Source organism: Stegostoma tigrinum, chromosome 28 (assembly GCF_030684315.1).
Source record: "Stegostoma tigrinum isolate sSteTig4 chromosome 28, sSteTig4.hap1, whole genome shotgun sequence".
Classification (NCBI taxonomy): domain Eukaryota; kingdom Metazoa; phylum Chordata; class Chondrichthyes; order Orectolobiformes; family Stegostomatidae; genus Stegostoma; species Stegostoma tigrinum.
In genome coordinates this window covers 10,798,861-10,815,892 of record NC_081381.1, presented here as the reverse complement: position 1 = coordinate 10,815,892, position 17,032 = coordinate 10,798,861, and the positions used below count along the sequence as shown (strand labels likewise).

The 17,032-nt window shown below is 46.9% G+C and overlaps 1 protein-coding gene across 15 annotated transcripts in view; it reads right to left on the bottom strand.

The window, feature by feature from the left end:
- LOC125466567 (polyhomeotic-like protein 2) overlaps positions 1-17,032 on the bottom strand; it is a 271,012-nt gene that overhangs the window by 40,337 nt on the left and 213,643 nt on the right. For 14 of the 15 annotated variants that reach the window (XM_048561185.2, XM_059638020.1, XM_048561186.2 and 11 more), the window contains 2 exons: positions 9,975-10,474; positions 3,116-3,287 (listed from right to left, as the gene is read on the bottom strand). In XM_048561185.2, coding sequence (XP_048417142.1) covers positions 3,116-3,287; positions 9,975-10,474 — 672 coding nt within the window. The remainder of the gene's footprint in view (positions 1-3,115; positions 3,288-9,974; positions 10,475-17,032) is intronic. The other variant, XM_048561198.2, reaches the window with a different exon arrangement.

Below are 17,032 nucleotides of genomic sequence, written 5' to 3'. Positions count from 1 at the left end.
CGCACCGGGTACAGTGGATGCAGTATACCACATTGGCAGATGTGCAGGTGAACCTCTGCTTGATGTGGAATGTCATCTTGGGGCCTGGGATGGGGGTGAGGGAGGAGGTGTGGGGACAAGTGTAGCATTTCCTGCAGTTGCAGGGGAAGGTGCCGGGTGTGGTGGGGTTGGAGGGCAGTGTGGAGCGAACAAGGGAGTCACGGAGAGAGTGGTCTCTCCGGAAAGCAGATAGGGGAGGGGATGGAAAAATGTCTTGGGTGGTGGGGTCGGATTGTAAATGGCGGAAGTGTCGGAGGATAATGCGTTGTATCCGGAGGTTGGTAGGGTGGTGTGTGAGAACGAGGGGGATCCTCTTGGGGCGGTTGTGGCGGGGGCGGGGTGTGAGGGATGTGTTGCGGGAAATGCAGGAGACGCGGTCAAGGGCGTTCTCGATCACCGTGGGGGGAAAGTTGCGGTCCTTAAAGAACTTGGACATCTGGGATGTGCGGGAGTGGAATGTCTTGTCGTGGGAGCAGATGCGGCGGAGGCGGAGGAATTGGGAATAGGGGATGGAATTTTTGCAGGAGGGTGGGTGGGAGGAGGTGTATTCTAGGCAGCTGTGGGAGTCGGTGGGCTTGAAATGGACATCAGTTACAAGCTGGTTGCCTGAGATGGAGACTGAGGTGTCCAGGAAGGTGCCACAATGATGCCACCCGAAGGTTGCAGGAACAGCAACTCATATTCCGCCTGGGAACCCTGCAGCCATATGGTATCAATGTGGACTTCACCAGTTTCAAAATCTCCCCTTCCCCTACTGCATCCCTCAACCAGCCCAGTTCGTCCCCTCCCCCCACTGCACCACACAACCAGCCCAGCTCTTCCCCCCCACCCACTGCATCCCAAAACCAGTCCAACCTGTCTCTGCCTCCCTAACCGGTTCTTCCTCTCACCCATCCCTTCCTCCCACCCCAAGCCGCACCCCCCGCTACCTACTAACCTCATCCCACCTCCTTGACCTGTCAGTCTTCCCTGGACTGACCTATCCCCTCCCTACCTCCCCACCTACACTCTCTCCACCTATCTTCTTTTCTCTCCATCTTCGGTCCGCCTCCCCCTCTCTCCCTATTTATTCCAGTTCCCTCCCCCCCATCCCCCTCTCTGATGAAGGGTCTAGGCCCGAAACGTCAGCTTTTGTGCTCCTGAGATGCTGCTTGGCCTGCTGTGTTCATCCAGCCTCACATTTTATTATCTTGGAATCTCCAGCATCTGCAGTTCCCATTATCTCCTTTCAGATGAACATTTCTGTACTCAGCCTGCTGCAGTGTTCCAGCAAAACCTAACACAAGCTGCAGGGACTGCATCTCATTTTCCCACTCAGACCCTTTTCAGGACTCCAGAGTGAATTTAACATCTTCAGACCAGGGATACTGACCTCTATTCTGTTACAGTGCTTCTCCCCTGCCTCTGTCTGGTTTCCGTGCTTTCACTTGAAGCTGAGCTGACCTACATTGTGTTATTAACACCTCCCCTTGAGATTTATTTCTCAATAGATATTATAACTCAGTTTGTTTTTGCCTACACTGCCTGTGGGATCTCTAATGTCCCTCTAACCATGCCTGACCTTTCTTTCTGTCCCACTGGCTCCTCCTCATCTTTTTCCACAGTCAAACCCATCACTTTATTCCCCCCACTTCAGTTCTGAGCAGTTGTCACTGAGCTCTGACCTGTTTCTCTCTGCCAGAGCTGCCGAGTTTCTCCAGTTCTCTCAGTTTGTATTTCAAACTGTGAGGTGAATAGTGTTTGATGTAAACAATACCGGTTCTGGCCTGATATTTCTCCATGTAAAGGCTGAGCATGATGCATATTTCTCCATGATGCACTGAGCCACCCACCACTGGTTTTTTTCAATCCCAGGTCTGTATGACATTTACCAGACCTGAGAGAGGGGGGGGGGGGGGGGGGGGGTGGCTGAGCTATGTGACCCTGATAGAGGCGCTCACGGTGGATCTGGGTCTGTCTGGAAGCTCAGCCAAGGGTCTACCTCCAAAGGCCATGTGAGTTCTTTCAGAAAGTGTTGTATAAAACATTTGACTAAAGTCAGCCTGGGGTTTGCTCCACTGTCGCTATTTGGCAACGAAATCAGGCAAAGCTTCAACATCTGTGAAGCTGTGGCCAGACTAGTCTATACCTTCAGATCAGGACAAAGACAAGGCCTAATAGGAAAGAAGCAGAGACCTGTCTGGGTGGGATAGATCCAATTATTGGGACTTCAACTCCCTACAGGATACTTAAAAATCTCTCATGCATTTTACTGTGCGGCAACACTGTGTCCAAGGAGCTGTAACAGTGACAGCAGAGATGAGCAATGCTAGTGCGTAAGGCATGTCCACAAATAATCTTCTCACTCTCCCAACAGTCATACATCAGCTGGGATCACCACACACCAATCTGCATCACAAGCCTAGGCTGACTTTGTTCCTTTCCTAGCTTTTGTTTCAATTCCTTTCTTGAGGTGTGGACATCACTGGACAGTCCAACATTTACTGACCATCCCTAATTACCCAAAAGGGGTTGTTAAGAGTCAACCACATTTCTGTGGGTTTGGAGTCACATGTAGGCCAGACCAGGTAAGGACGGCAGATTTCCTTCCCTAAAAGGATATTAGTGAACCAGATGGGTTTTGACATCAGTGGTTTCAATTAGACTAGCTTTTTAACTGATTTCAAATTTCAGAGTCTGTCAGGGTGAGATGTGAACTCAGATCTCCCGATAGGAGACTAGGGTTCTATATTACTAGTAAAGCGAGATTACCACTGCACCAATGGCTCCCATCCAATAATGGCCAGTTAGAATGGACAGAATCAGGCCAGAAGTGAAAGCTGCAGTTTCTAATCCGAGAACTTAGTGCTACACTGACAAATTCATTGAGGAACGACTGCACTTCTCCAGCCCATGCAAACAATCCCATAAAAATCATGCTGCAACAATTATAGCAAACACACAGTCTCACTGGATTTTACTCACAGAATCCAGTTATGTTTCCTCTTTCCCACGATCATGTGCTTCCCAGAAACATCCTTCATAAATCCTGAGAATTCATGTACTCAGGAGAAGGAATCTGCCCACAATCTCTCACCTTGTGTTACAGACTTGGTGGATTCAGTTTTCTTCTGATCGGACGTTATTAAGCACGTAGAGGACTGAGGGGCTGTCTGAGCTGCAGCTTTCTCCAAGGGCCCTTTCTCAACGGCTGTGTCCAGCTTCTCTCTCCTGCCAATGTCCTGGCTGCTCCTCTGGCACTGCTGGATCTACAACACAGCACATCAGCAGCAGTCAATCTCCATTCTCACTGGCTAGCAGCAGAAGCCAGGCAGCTGTGCCTAAAGCAGTTCAGCTCAGCTTAAAAAAAAAGGTCACATCCAGAAGATTTTAGGGGAATGACACACAGATAGGTGGTGGGGCAGGTAGCATTAAGAAAACGGTGAGGCTGCAGAGAGGCTTGGACAGTCGGCAAAGGAGTGGCAGATGGATTACAGTGTGGGAAAGTGAGAGGTTGTTTTTACCCAAACAACATGTACAAAGAGGCACAGACTATTTTCTAAAGGGGGAAAGGTTTTTGAAATTTGAAGAACAAAAGCACACGCAGCTTCAATTGACAATTACGAAGGCAAATGCAAAGTTGGCATTAATTTCAAGAGGGTTAGAAGGCAAGAGTGGGAATGTCCTGCTGAGGCTGTATAAGGCTCTGGTCAGACCACATTTGGATTATTGAGAGCAACTTTGGGTGCTGTATCTAAAGGTGGGATGGGCTGCTCTTGGAGGGGGTCTGGGGAGGTTTACAAGAATGATCTGGGGGTTGAGTGACTGAAGCTTATGATTGAAACATGCAGAATACGGAGATTCCTGGATATTGTGGATGCTGAGAAGATATTTACGCTAGTAGGAAACACTAGGACTGAGATGAGGAGGAATTTCTTCAGCCAAAGCTTGGTGAATCTGTCTTAGTGTGTCATTATTGCAGAGGAATATGCAGGCCAAGTCGTTCAGTGTATTAAAGACAGATGGATAGGTTCTTGATTAGCATGGGGATCAAAGGTTATGGGAAGAAGGCAGAAGAATACAGTTGAGCAGCATATCAGCCACAATTGAATGGCACTGCAGATTCGATGGGCTGAATAGCCTAATTCTGCTCCTGTATGTTATGGGCTAATGGAAGAACAAATAAAGACTGCTGTAGTTGAAGAAAATATTTCATTATTTGTTGCAAATCCATTCTTCCCACAAAATCAAACAGTGAATTTAAATTTGTACCAAAGATGACCAAACCTGTTGTAACTAACCTAATAATTGCATTAGAGTTTCCAACAATGAAACTAGATCAGTTAAGATCATTGTTGTACAAGATGCTGTTCCAGGTCTCTGGAATATCAGTAACAAATTCACTGTACTTGCATTAACTTCCTGGGGTCACCAATGACCAGAAATTTTGGATCCAGGAGCAGTTCAGAGGCTGGAATGCCACAGCTAGTAACTCACATCCTGATTCCCCAAAGTCCACCTTCTACAAGGTGCAAGTCAGGAGTGAAAGGGAATACTCCCCATTCCCCAGAGACGTACTGCTGAGGCTATATGAGGCTCTGGTGAGATATGTTTGGAATACTTTGAGCAGTTTTGGGCTTGTACCTACAGAAGGATGGTGCTAGTCCTGGAGGGGGTCCAGAGGAGGTCTATATGAAGGATCTTGGGGTTGAAGTATCTGAAGCTTACGACTGAAGCTTACAGAATAAGTGCAGCTCCAACAACATTCGAGAAGCTCGACACCATCCAGAACATATCCCACAATGCATTTACCACCTTAAACACTCATTCCAACAACTGAAGCACAATAGGAGTGTGCGCCACCTACAAGATGCACTACAACAATTTGCCAAGGCTCCTTCATCAGCTTCTTCCAAATCTGTGACCTCCACCACAGAAGAACAAAAGATTTAAGATTACTTCCCAGACACACACCATCCTGACTCGAAACTACAGTCACTGTTCCTCATTATTGCTCAGTCAAAATGCTGGGATTTCACACCCCACCCCCCCTACCCCCCCCTACCCCCCACCCCCCCTACCCCCCCCCTACCCCCCCCCCCCCCCCGCCCTTAGTGTCTTGTGGGTCTCCCTACAGCACAAGGACTGCATTGGTTCAAGGCGGCAGCTCACCACCACCTTCTCCAGGGCAAGAAACAGTGACAAATAAACTAGTGACATTTCAACAGCAAGGTGTAATCCAAATGTTACACATATGGTGTTCATTCAAATATAAATCATAAACACGCAACTGAAAAATCCCTAATCACTTCAGTTCCAGAAACATTTTTCAGCCAGTGTTAAAGTCTTTGTTATGATGCCAGTTAGAGCAGAGATCTACACATACTCAGGACAAAACAGCAGCACCTCAAACTCAGTCTCCTCCCTCAGATATTCAAAACTGTGGAAACTGGATCAAACCTGGGGAGGGGCTCCTCAGTCACCAAACGGACACAAAGTTGTTAGAGGCTGAAGATTGTCTCTTGTTCTGAAACCCGTCTGACTAACATTCCACATGGTTCACTCCCCAAAGTAAATAAACTTCAACCTCATCAGCACAAAATGTGCAGAAATAAAAAGCAGCTTTGCAGAGTGTTTATTTTTACAGTATCGTTAGTTTCTTTACCAATGTGGGTGGTGGTCTTGGTGAGGGCTAGACAACAGAATCCTCACAGTTATGAAGGGACAGATGTCCAGCAGTGAGGCAGTTTGTTGCTTGCTGCTATCACAGGATAGCTCATGCAAAGACCAATGAGGTCAACAAACCTCCACCAAATTAAAATGAACGTTTAGAGAATATTAGAAAAATACCAAACTAAAAAATTCACTATGGAGCAAAAAACACTATTGTGCCAACTTCAAATAAGAACCTTCCCAGTCACTGAGCTAATGAGGTGAAATGTAGTCTCTCACGTCAAAATAAGCCACTAAATATTCATCTAAATCTAAACAATAATTCAATTGTTAAATTGTTGGGAGACTGCTCCCTGACTTAGTGTGTCATATTTTAGATGTTAGCTCTTATTTGTGAAATTTTAGTTGCAAAATGAGTCATTACGGAAACACAAAAGCATTTAATCATGAGGTAATACTGGGAGCTGCCACCAGATGGACCAAGCCATACACTTGGCTAAAAAAAGGTTCAAGCGAAAGTCACCCATACCATAGTTTGCTCATGGACAGCCAACAAAAAAAAATGTACTTCAGAAGCAAGAAACATCAGCTGATGTTCCAAAGATCCACAATCCCAGGAAAGTTTGTCGTTGAATTAATTACCTCAGCAAGGAATAATTGTAGATGTACAACAGATGGCTGTATTCTTTGGAAGAGAGAGGTGCTCATCAGGCAGGAGTTCCAGTGTTCAAGGAGGGTCACTGCAGCACTCTACTTTCTTTCCATAAATGCTGCTGGACCTGCTGAATTTCTGCTTTTGTTTCAGGTTTCCAGCACCTGCATCTTTTAATGTCTGTTTAAGCCGGCTACAGTTGATTGCTGTTAATTGCTCTGCCTTCCACTGGGTCTAGGGAGGCCAATCACAGTGGGGAAGCCTTTACAGCAAAAGTCGATCAATTCTCATTGTACACAGACACAGGTCATTTGGCTCACTGGGTCCATACTGATATTTAGCCTCCTCTTTTCGCAACCAGATTTCTTCCCACCTATTTACCATCTATTTCTTTCCCTGCAAGGCCATAAGATATAGGTGCAGAATTAGGTCATTCAGCCCATCAAGCCTGCTCAACCATTTGAACATAGCAGACAGGTTCCTAAACTACGTTCTCCTGCCTTCTGCATGTAACTGTTGATCCCCCTAACAATAAATAACCTCTCTGTCACTCAATGACTTGGCCTGTACAGCTCTGTGGCAATGAATTCCTTCTTCCCCTTCAGGTTTATCCAGTTGCCCCCTGAAATGCGTCCACATGGACACAGTGAACTCAGGTTCGAATCCTGCCACAGATGATGGAATTTGAATTAGAATTTGGAATTAGGAATCCATTGATGACAATCAAAACCATTGGTGATTGTCAGAAAAACCCACCTGATCACAAATGTCCTTCAGGGAAGGAAAACTGCCACTCTTACCTGGTCTGGCTTATATGTGACTCCAGACCCACAGCAATGTGGTTGACTCTCAATTGCCCTCTGAAGTGGCCTAGCAAGCCATTCAGTCGTGGCAATCACTACCACCACCTTCTCAAGGGCAACTAGGGATGGGCAAGAAATGCTGGCCCAAACAGCAACGCCTACATCCCACAAATGAAGTAAAATAAAAAGAAATTACACCACTCTGGGCACAATATCTCTTCTGAACTCCCTATTTTATCAGTGGCCATCTTCTATCAATGGGCCCCACTTTTGGTCATAATCAAAGTCATACAGCACAAAAACAGGCTCTTCGGCCCAACGGCCCAACTTATCTGTGCCAACCAAGTTTCCTGAATGGAACTAATCCCATTTGCCAGCATTTGGTTTGCATCCCTCTAAACCCCTCTTATTCATATACCAGAGATAGTAGGAGCTGCAGATGCTGGAGAATCCGAGATAACAAGGTGTAGAGCTGGATGAACACAGCAGACTGAGCAGCATCGGAGGAGCACAAAAGCTTTCTTGCTCGGCCTGCTGTGTTCATCCAGCTCTACGCCTTGTTATCTCTTGTTTATATACCCATCCAGATCCCTTTTAAATGTCGTAATTGTACCCACCTCTACCTCTTCCTCTGGCAGTTCATTGAATATATGCACCAACCCTGTGTTAAAAAGTTGTCCCTCAGGTCCCTCATATCTTTTCCCTCTTGCCTTAAACCTGTGCCTTCTAGTTTTGGACTCCCCCATCTTAAGGAAAAGGCATCGGCTATTTAGTTTATCTATACCTCTCATGTCTTGATAGACAACTATAAGGTCGCCCCTCAACCTTCTATGCTCTAGGGAGCAAAGTCCCAGCCTATGCAGCCTCTCCTTATAACTCAATCTTGCAGTCTCAGTCACATCCTTGTTAGTCTTTCTGCAATCCTTTCCAGATTAATAATATCCTGCCTGTGGCAGGGCGACCAGAATCACATGCAGTACTCCATATGTAGCCTTACCAATGTCTTACACTGCCGCAACATGATGTCCCATCTGCCGTACTCAATGCTCTGACCAATGGGTGTAAGCATGCCAAATGCCTTCTTGACCACTGTCTACTTGTGATGCCACTTTCAAGGAAGTAGGAACCTGAATTTGAAGGTCTCTCTGTTCGACAACACTCACGAGGTCCCTACCTCTAACTGTAGAAGTCGTGCCCTGGTTTGTCTTACAAAAAAATGTAGCATCTCACATTTATCTCAATTGAACATCATCTGTTATTCTTTAGCCCACGGGTCCAGTTGATCAAGATTCGGTTGTAATCTTATACAACCTTCTTCACTGTCCACCACACCACCAATTTTGGTGTCATCCACAAATTTACTAACCATGTTACCTATATTCTCATCCATTATATAATGATGAATGATAGTGGACCCAGCACCAATCCCTGTGGCACACCGCTGGTCAGGGGCATCCAGTTTGAACAACTATCCTCTACCACCACTCTCTGTCACCTACCGTTAAGCCAATTTTGTATTCATTGGTTCAGTCTCCCTGGATCCCATGTGATCTAACTTTACGATCCAGTCCACCATGTGGAACCCTGAAGTTCTTGCTAAAGTCAATGTAGACAATATCTGCTGCTTTGCCTTCACCTAGCTTCTTGGTCATCTCTTCAAAAAACTCAAAATTTCAGACATGACTTACCATGCACAAAGCTTTGCCAACCATCCCTAATTAGTCTCTGCCTTTCCAAATACATGTAAATCCTGTCTCTCAGAATCCCCTCCAATAACTTACCCACCACGGATATCAGGCTCACTGATTTGTAGTTCCCTGGCTTTTCCTTGCAGCCTTTCTCAAATAACGATGCTGAGATTAGCCACCCTCCAGTCTTCTGGTATCTTGCCAGTGGCTGAAGAGATACAAATATCTCTGCTAGGGACCCCACAATTTCTTCCCAAACTTCGCAGTGTCCTGGCAAACCCATGATCAGGTCCCAGTTCCCACCATAAGTGGAAACATCTCCTCTAAATCCAACACACCAAACTGTTAAGTACAGAATCCAAAGGGGACAGTAACTGGCAAGACTGTGTGTGGGAGTCAGTCAGATTTTTGACCATAACCGTCACTCACTAAGAACAGAATAAATAGAATCCCTACAGTGCAGAAACAGGCCATTTGGTCCAACAAGTTCACACTGAGCCTCTGAAGAGCGTCCCACACAGATTCACCCTATCCCCGTAACACTGCATTTCCCACAGCTAATGCAACTAACCTATACATCCTGAATACCATGTGTAATTTAGCAATCCACCTAACCTGCACATCTTTGTCAGCTTAACCTGCAAACTTTCAACTCTTCTTCTAAGAGGTAGGTGAATACATAAAAGAATCATCATTTGTGAAAGATCTGTAAGGTATTGGCCCCTGGGATTACACACTGGGGCAGAGAATCGTTGCTTTCAAAGGAAGGAGAAAATTAAAAGCTAATATGTCCTTATTAAAAAAGGAGCCATATCCTCTCAAGAACAAGAATAGGAATGAACAAGGAAAGTGATTATTAGTCATTTCCAACAAGAGATTGTTTCATTAGGAATTTATAAGTTTTTAGCGTTTTCTTTTGCTGGGGAGTGTGAAAGTGACAGAAGCCAGGAATGAAGGTAACGCTATCCCAGAATCCAGAGCAGCTGTGGAAGAGCTATATAAATGTAACAGGTGGTACCCAGGGTGGAAGCGTGGGGGGGGGGGGGGGGGGGGGGGTTGAAGAGCACGAGAAAGAGAGAAATGAACAAACGAACGAAAGAAACGAACGAACCCAAAGTCCAGAATGGAAGTGTAACTTACCACGTGTGCGGCTGGCTGGATTTGGAGATTTACTGCAGTGGTTTGCGGTGCCAGTTGGTGCTGGTGCGTTTGGTGAGTCTGTCCATGACTGTTGAGCAGGCCATCCGGCTGGTTGGGCTGGGAGCCTGACTGCAAACTCTGCTGGGCCTGAGTGACGGGCTGCAGGACCGGGCTCGGGGGGTGAGCCCCCTGAAGGTGCAGGGCCTGATGTTTCTGCTGGACAACAGTCTGACAGTGCTGTGCCTGAGGATGCACGCTGGCCTGGGTCTGGGCACTGGGCTGTACAGCCACACTCTGGGGCTGCTGTGCTGGCAGTGGCTGGAGCTGGGTGCTGGTGTGGATGAGCTGGGTCTGCTGGGGCTGGGTCTGCTGGTGTCGGTGCTGAAGCTGCTGCTGCTGAAGGACAAACTGATGCTGCAGGTGTTTCTGTTGTTGCTGCTGTAACTGAAGCTGTTGCTGTTGTTGGTGCATTAACTGATGCGGCTGAATCTGTGCGTACGCTGCAACAAGACAACACAAAAACAGGCTCACAACCACAATGCAACGTTACTTAACAACTTCAAGCTTTGTTCTAAAAACACAAACCAAAAGGTTTTCACCAAACCAAATCTTTCTCAATTCCTTTTGCAGTGACCCACGGGAATTGGAAACCAGCTGAAATACTGCTCTGGAAAGGGTTGGGACAGGGGAAGGAGTGGGCACAGAAGGGGCAGCACAAAGAGAGCAGATGAGGCAATTTGAACTTAGGGCATTGGTAATCAAAAGCACAGCTATCAATGATGGAGCGACTAAAGGGACAGGTGGTCTGAGGTGCATTTGCTTCAATGTGAGAAGTGTAGTAGACAAGGCAGATGAGCTTAGGACTTGGATCGGTACCTGTAAGTATGATGTTATTGCTATTACTGAGACTTGTTTGAGGGAAGGGCATGATTGGCAACTAGTTGTCCCAGGATATCGATGTTTCAGGTGGGATAGAGAGGGAGGTAAAAGGGGTGGAGGAGTTGCATTACTAGTCAAAGACGATATCACAGCCGCACTAAAGGAGGGCCCCATGGAGGACTCAAGCAGTGAGGCAATATGGGTAGAATTCAGAAATAGGAAGGATGCAGTACAATGCTGGGGCTGTACTACAGGCCTCCCAACAGCGAGCGTGAGATAGAGGTACAAATATGTAAACAGATAATGGAAAGGTGTCGGAGAAACAGGGTGGTGGTGATGGGAGATTTAAATTTTCCCAACATTGACTGGGATTCACTCAGTGTTAGGGGTCAAGATGGAGCAGAATTTGTAAGGTGTGTCCAGGAGGGTTTTCTGGAGCAGTATGTATGTAGTCCAACTCGGGAAGGGGCCATACTGGACCTGGTGTTGGGGAATGAACCCAGCCAGGTGGTTGATATTACAGTAGGGAACTACTTTGGAAATAACGACCACAATTCCGTAAGCTTTACAATACTCATGGACAAGGATAGGAGTGGTCCGAAAGGAAGAGTACTAAACTGGGGGAAGGCCGACTACCGGCAAGATCTGAGGAATGTAGATTGGGAGAAACTGTTTGAAGGTAAATCCACATTTGATACGTGGGAGGCTTTTAAGGAGAGGTTGATTAGTATGCAGGAGAGACATGTTCCTGTGAAAATGAGAAATAGAAAAGGCAAGATTAGGGAACCATGGATGACAGGTGAAATTGTGAGACTAGCCAAGAGAAAAAAGGAAGCATACATGAGGTCTAGGCGACTGAAGACTGACGAAGCTTTGCAAGAATATCGGGAATGTAGAGCGAATCTGAAACGAGGGATTAAGAGGGCTAAGAGAGGACATGAGATATTGCTGGCAAACATGGTTAAGGAAAATCCCAAAGCCTTTTATTCATATATAATGAGCAAGAGGGTAACTAGAGAAAGGATTGGCCCGCTTAAGGACAAAGAAGGAAAGTTATGCACTGAGTCAGAGAAAATGGGTGAGATTCTTAACGAGTACTTTGCATCGGTATTCACCAAGGAGAGGGACATGACGGATGTTGAGGTTAGGAATAGCTGTTTGCTTAGTCTAGGTCAAGTTGACATTGGGAAGGAGGAAGTGTTAAGTATCCTAAAAGACATTAAGGTGGGCAAGTCCCCAGGTCTGGATGGGATCTATCCCAGGTTACTGAGGGAAGCGAGAGAGGAAATAGCCGGGGCCCTAACAGATATCTTTGCAGTGTCCTTAGACATGGGTGTGGTCCCAGAGGACTGGAGACTTGCTAATGTTGTCCCCTTGTTTAAGAAGGGTAGCAAGGATAATCCAGGTAATTATCAACCTGTGAGCCTGATGTCAGTGGTAGGGAAGCTACTGGAGAAGATACTGAGGGATAGGATCTATTCCCATTTGCAAGAAAATGGGCTTATCAGTGATAGGCAACATGGTTTTGTACAGGGAAGGTCATGTCTTACCAACTTAATAGAATTCTTTGAGGACGTGACAAAGTTGACTGATAAGGCAAAGGCTGTAGATGTCATATACATGGACTTCAGTAAGGCGTTTGATAAGATTCCCCATGGCAGGCTGCTGGAGAAAGTGAAGACACATGGGGTCCAGGATGTGCTAGCTAGATGGATAAAAAAAAACTGGCTGGGCAACAGAAGACAGAGGGTAGTAGTAGAAGGGAGTTTCTCAAATTGGAGACCTGTGACCAGTGGCGTTCCACAGGGATCTGTGCTGGGACCACTGTTGTTTGTGATATATATAAATGATCTGGAGGAAGGTGTAGGTGGTCTGATCAGCAAGTTTGCAGATGACACTAAGATTGGTGGACTAGCAGATAGTGAGGGGGACTGTCAGAGATTACAGCAGAATATAGATAGACTGGAGAGTTGGGCAGATAAATGGCAGATGGAGTTCAATCCGGGCAAATGCGAGGTGATGCATTTTGGAAGTTCAAATTCAAGGGCGAACTTTACAGTAAATGGAAAAGTCCTAGGGAAAATTGATGAACAGAGAGATCTGGGTGTTCGGGTCCATTGTTCCCTGAAGGTGACAACGCAAGTCAATAGGGTGGTCAAGAAGGCATATGGCATGCTTTCCTTCATTGGACGGGGTATTGGATACAAGAGTTGGCAGGTCATATTGCAGTTGTATAGGGATTTGGTTTGGTCACGTTTGGAGAACTGTGTACAGTTCTGGTCGCCACATTACCAAAAGGATGTGGATGCTTTGGAGAGGGTGCAGAGGAGGTTCACCAGGATGTTGCCTGGTATGGAGGGTGCTAGCTATGAAGAGAGGTTGAATAGATTAGGATTATTTTCATTAGAAAGACGGAGATTGAGGGGGGAACCTGATTGAGGTCTACAAAATCATGAGGGGTATAGACAGGGTGGATAGCAAAATGCTTTTTCCCCAGAGTGGGGGACTCAATTACTAGGGGTCATGAGTTCAAAGTGAGAGGAGGAAAGTTTAAGGGAGATGTGCGTGGAAAGTTCTTTACACAGAGGGTGGTGGGTGCCTGGAACGCGTTGCCAGCGGAGGTGGTAGACGCAGACACGTTAGTGTCTTTTAAGATGTATCCGGACAGGTACATGGATGAGCAGGGAGCAAATGGACACAGACCGTTAGAAAATAGATGACAGGTTAGACAGAGGATCTTGATCGGCGCAGGCTTGGAGGGCCAAAGGGCCTATTCCTGTGTTGTAGGTTTCTTTGTTTCTTTGTTTAAAATTGGGAACACGCAACTGGCCAGAAGGGGGATGTTCGGGAGAAAGTTTGAGATGGGTGGAGATTACAGAAATGGCTGGGGATGAGGCCATGGGAGAGGTAGGATACAGGATGGCAGTTTTAAAATGGAGATGTTTCTCAACCAACTGTTAAATGTAGGTCAGCGAGTGCAAGGGTGAAAATAGAAAAGGAGACTCACTGAAATAACAACAGAAACTGCATTTCAAAAGCAATTCATTGTCGTTGAAGCAGTTTAACAAGTTCTGAAGGTGATAATGAGTGATTATCATTGAAGCACGTCCTTTTGGTGGGAAGGAATAAAAAGCTGCCCAATGGCTGACCTTTTCTTTGATGTTGACAGCACCTTCTCCAGACCAAAAAAACCCTCTCATGGGATTCTAGTCAATGAAGCTTTTTGTAACAGAAAGACTGAGTTAATTCAGATCAACACCAACTGATTCCTCTGTGAGCTTTCTATGCAAAACCAACTTTTCTTTTGTAAATAAATATTCAGGAAGCCCAAGCCATGAAGAAGGTCATTAAACATCAGATTCATAACTCCAAATTCCCAATGAGACAGAGCTCCAGCTGCCTATCAACAAATGATGGGAGTAGTTGATAATTTTCCCATTTCAATGTTTGGGTGAACCAGGAGTGAGGAACACTCAGTTTCACTGACTGAACACGATGCCTATTGTGGCACAGCCCAGTCAAGAGAGATTGTTGGAGTCTTGGAAATCAGTTGGTTCGGCTTCAACCCAGCAACATTGCTTCTTGCCACGAGTATAGTCCTCGGGATCTCACAGGGAACATCAGTCCCTGCAGCAAAACACACAGACCGAGAGACCAAACCCTCCAACATCTGCACCATGCTCACATCCAGATTAAAACCACAGCCTTTCCTGTATCTCTAAACAAAAACACACAGCAGCAACAGGAGGCCATTTGTCAAGTTGTAGCCAGATTAAAGTGAACGACTAAAACTCGATCACCCCCACACACACCCAACATTCACTGCACACTATCCCATCCACTTACACAAGCACAAGTTTAATTTCCCCTGTACCCTATGCCAAAGAGGCAAGAGAAAACCAATCACTCTCAGCCCTGGAAAAGCAGATTATAGGCTACAAACAGAGCAATCACAGCTGACCTACTTGTAACCATCAATCCACATTCCTGTCTAACATGATTACCTTCCACCCCCTGCTTATTGAGGATCTGTTCTCCACCTTACAAATATTCAGGAGAGTTCTTGGGCTACAGTGGTAGTGCTCCTAATTCTGAGCCAGTAGACCCAGGTAACAACATCTCAGAACAGGCTGATTACAAAATATCTAAAAATATTCAAACACACTGCTTCACCTTTTCAGACAGAGACAGTTACAAAGACTCAGGACTTCAGAGGGAAAACAACATTGCCCCATCTCCTGAGATAACAAGGTGTAGAGCTGGATGAACACAGCAGGACAAGCAGCATCTTAGGAGCAGGAAAGCTGACATTTCGGGCCTAGACCCTTCTTCAGAAATGGGGGATGGGAAGGGGGTTCTGAAATAAATAGGGAGACAGGGGGAGGTGGATCGAAGATGAACAGAGGAGAGGAGGCAGACAGGTCAAAGAGGCGGGGATGGAGCCAGTAAAGGGAAGTGTAGGTGGGGAGGTAGGGAGGGGATAGGTCAGTCCACGGAGGATGGACAGGTCAAGGGGGCGGGATGGGACTTGAGGAGGGGGCGGGGGGGATAGGTGGGAGGAAGGACAAGGAAGGACAGCTTAGGGGAGGTGGGGACGAGCTGGGCTGGTTTTTGGATGCAGTGGGGGAAGGGGGAGATTTTAAAGCTTGAGAAGTCTACATTGATACCATTGAGCTCCAGGGTTCCCAAGTGGAATATGAGTTGCTGTTTCTGCAACCTTCGGGTGGCATCATTGTGGCACTGCAGGAGGCCCATAATAGACATGTCGTCTGAGGAATGGAAGGGGGAATTGAAATGGTTGGTGACTGGGAGGTGCAATATTTTAGTGTGAACCAAGAGTAGGTGTCTGCGAAGTGGTCCCCAAGCCTCCACTTGGTTTCTCCGATGTACAAGAGGCCACACCAGGTACAATGGATATAGTATACCGCATTGGCAGATGTGCAGGTGAACAACTGCTTAATGTGGAAAGTCTTCGTGGGGCCTGGGATGGGAGTGAGGGAGGTGGTGTGGGGGCAGGTGTAGCACTTCCTGCGGTTGCAGGGGAAGGTGCCGGGTGTGGTGGGGTTGGAGGGGAGTGTGGAGCGGACAAGGGAGTCACGGAGAGAGTGGTCTCTCCGGAAGGCATGCAAGGGTGGGGATGGAAAAATGTCTTTGGTGGTTGGGTCGGATTGCAGATGGAGGAAGTGTCAAAGGATGATGCGTTGGAGGTTGGTGGGGTTGTATGTGAGGATGAGGGGGATTCTGTTTTGGTGGTTATTGCGGGGATGGGGTGTGAGGGATGATTTGTGGGAAATGCGTGAGACATGGTTGAGGGTGTTCTCGACCACTGAGTTTGGGTGGGGGGGGGCACGCGGTGGGGGAGAAAGATGTTGCGGTCCTTGAAAAATGAGGACATCTGAGATGTACGGGAGTGGAACACCTCATCCTGGGAGCAGATGAGGCAGAGGCGAATGAATTGGGAATAGGGATGGAATTTTTGCAGGAAGGTGGGTGGGAGGAAGTGTATTCTAGGTAGCTGTGGGAGTCGGTGGACTGGAAATGGATATCTATTTCTAGGTGGTTGCTGGAGATTGAGACAGAGGGGGGCCAGAAAGGAGACAGAAATATTAGAGAGGGTCCAGTTGAACTTGAAGTTGGGGTAGAAGGTGTTGGTGAAGTGGATGAACTGTTCGAGCTCCTCTTGGGAGCGTGAGGCGGCACCGATACCGTCATCAATGTAACGGAGGAAGAGGTGGGGTTTAGGGCCAGTGTAGGTGTGGAAGAGGGATTGTTGCTTGTAATCTACAAAGAGGCCAGGCATAGCTTGGGCCCATGCGGGTACCCATGGCCACCCCCTTTGTCTGTAGGAAGTGGGCCCCACCACACCCGATGTTTTTCCCCTCTTTTTACCTCCCAGTCGTGAACCATTTCAATTCCCCCTCCCATTCCTCAGACGACATGTCCATCCTGGGCCGCCTGCAGTGCCACAAATGATGCCAACTGAAGGTTGCAGGAACAGCAACTCATATTCCGCTTGGGAACCCTGCAGCCAAATGGTATCAATGTGGACTTCACAAGCTTCAAAATCTCCCCTTCCCCCACTGCATTCCACAACCAGCCCAGTTCGTCCCCTCCCCCACTACATCCCAAAACCAGTCCAGCTCGTCCCCATCTCCCTAACTTATCGTTCCTCCCACCTT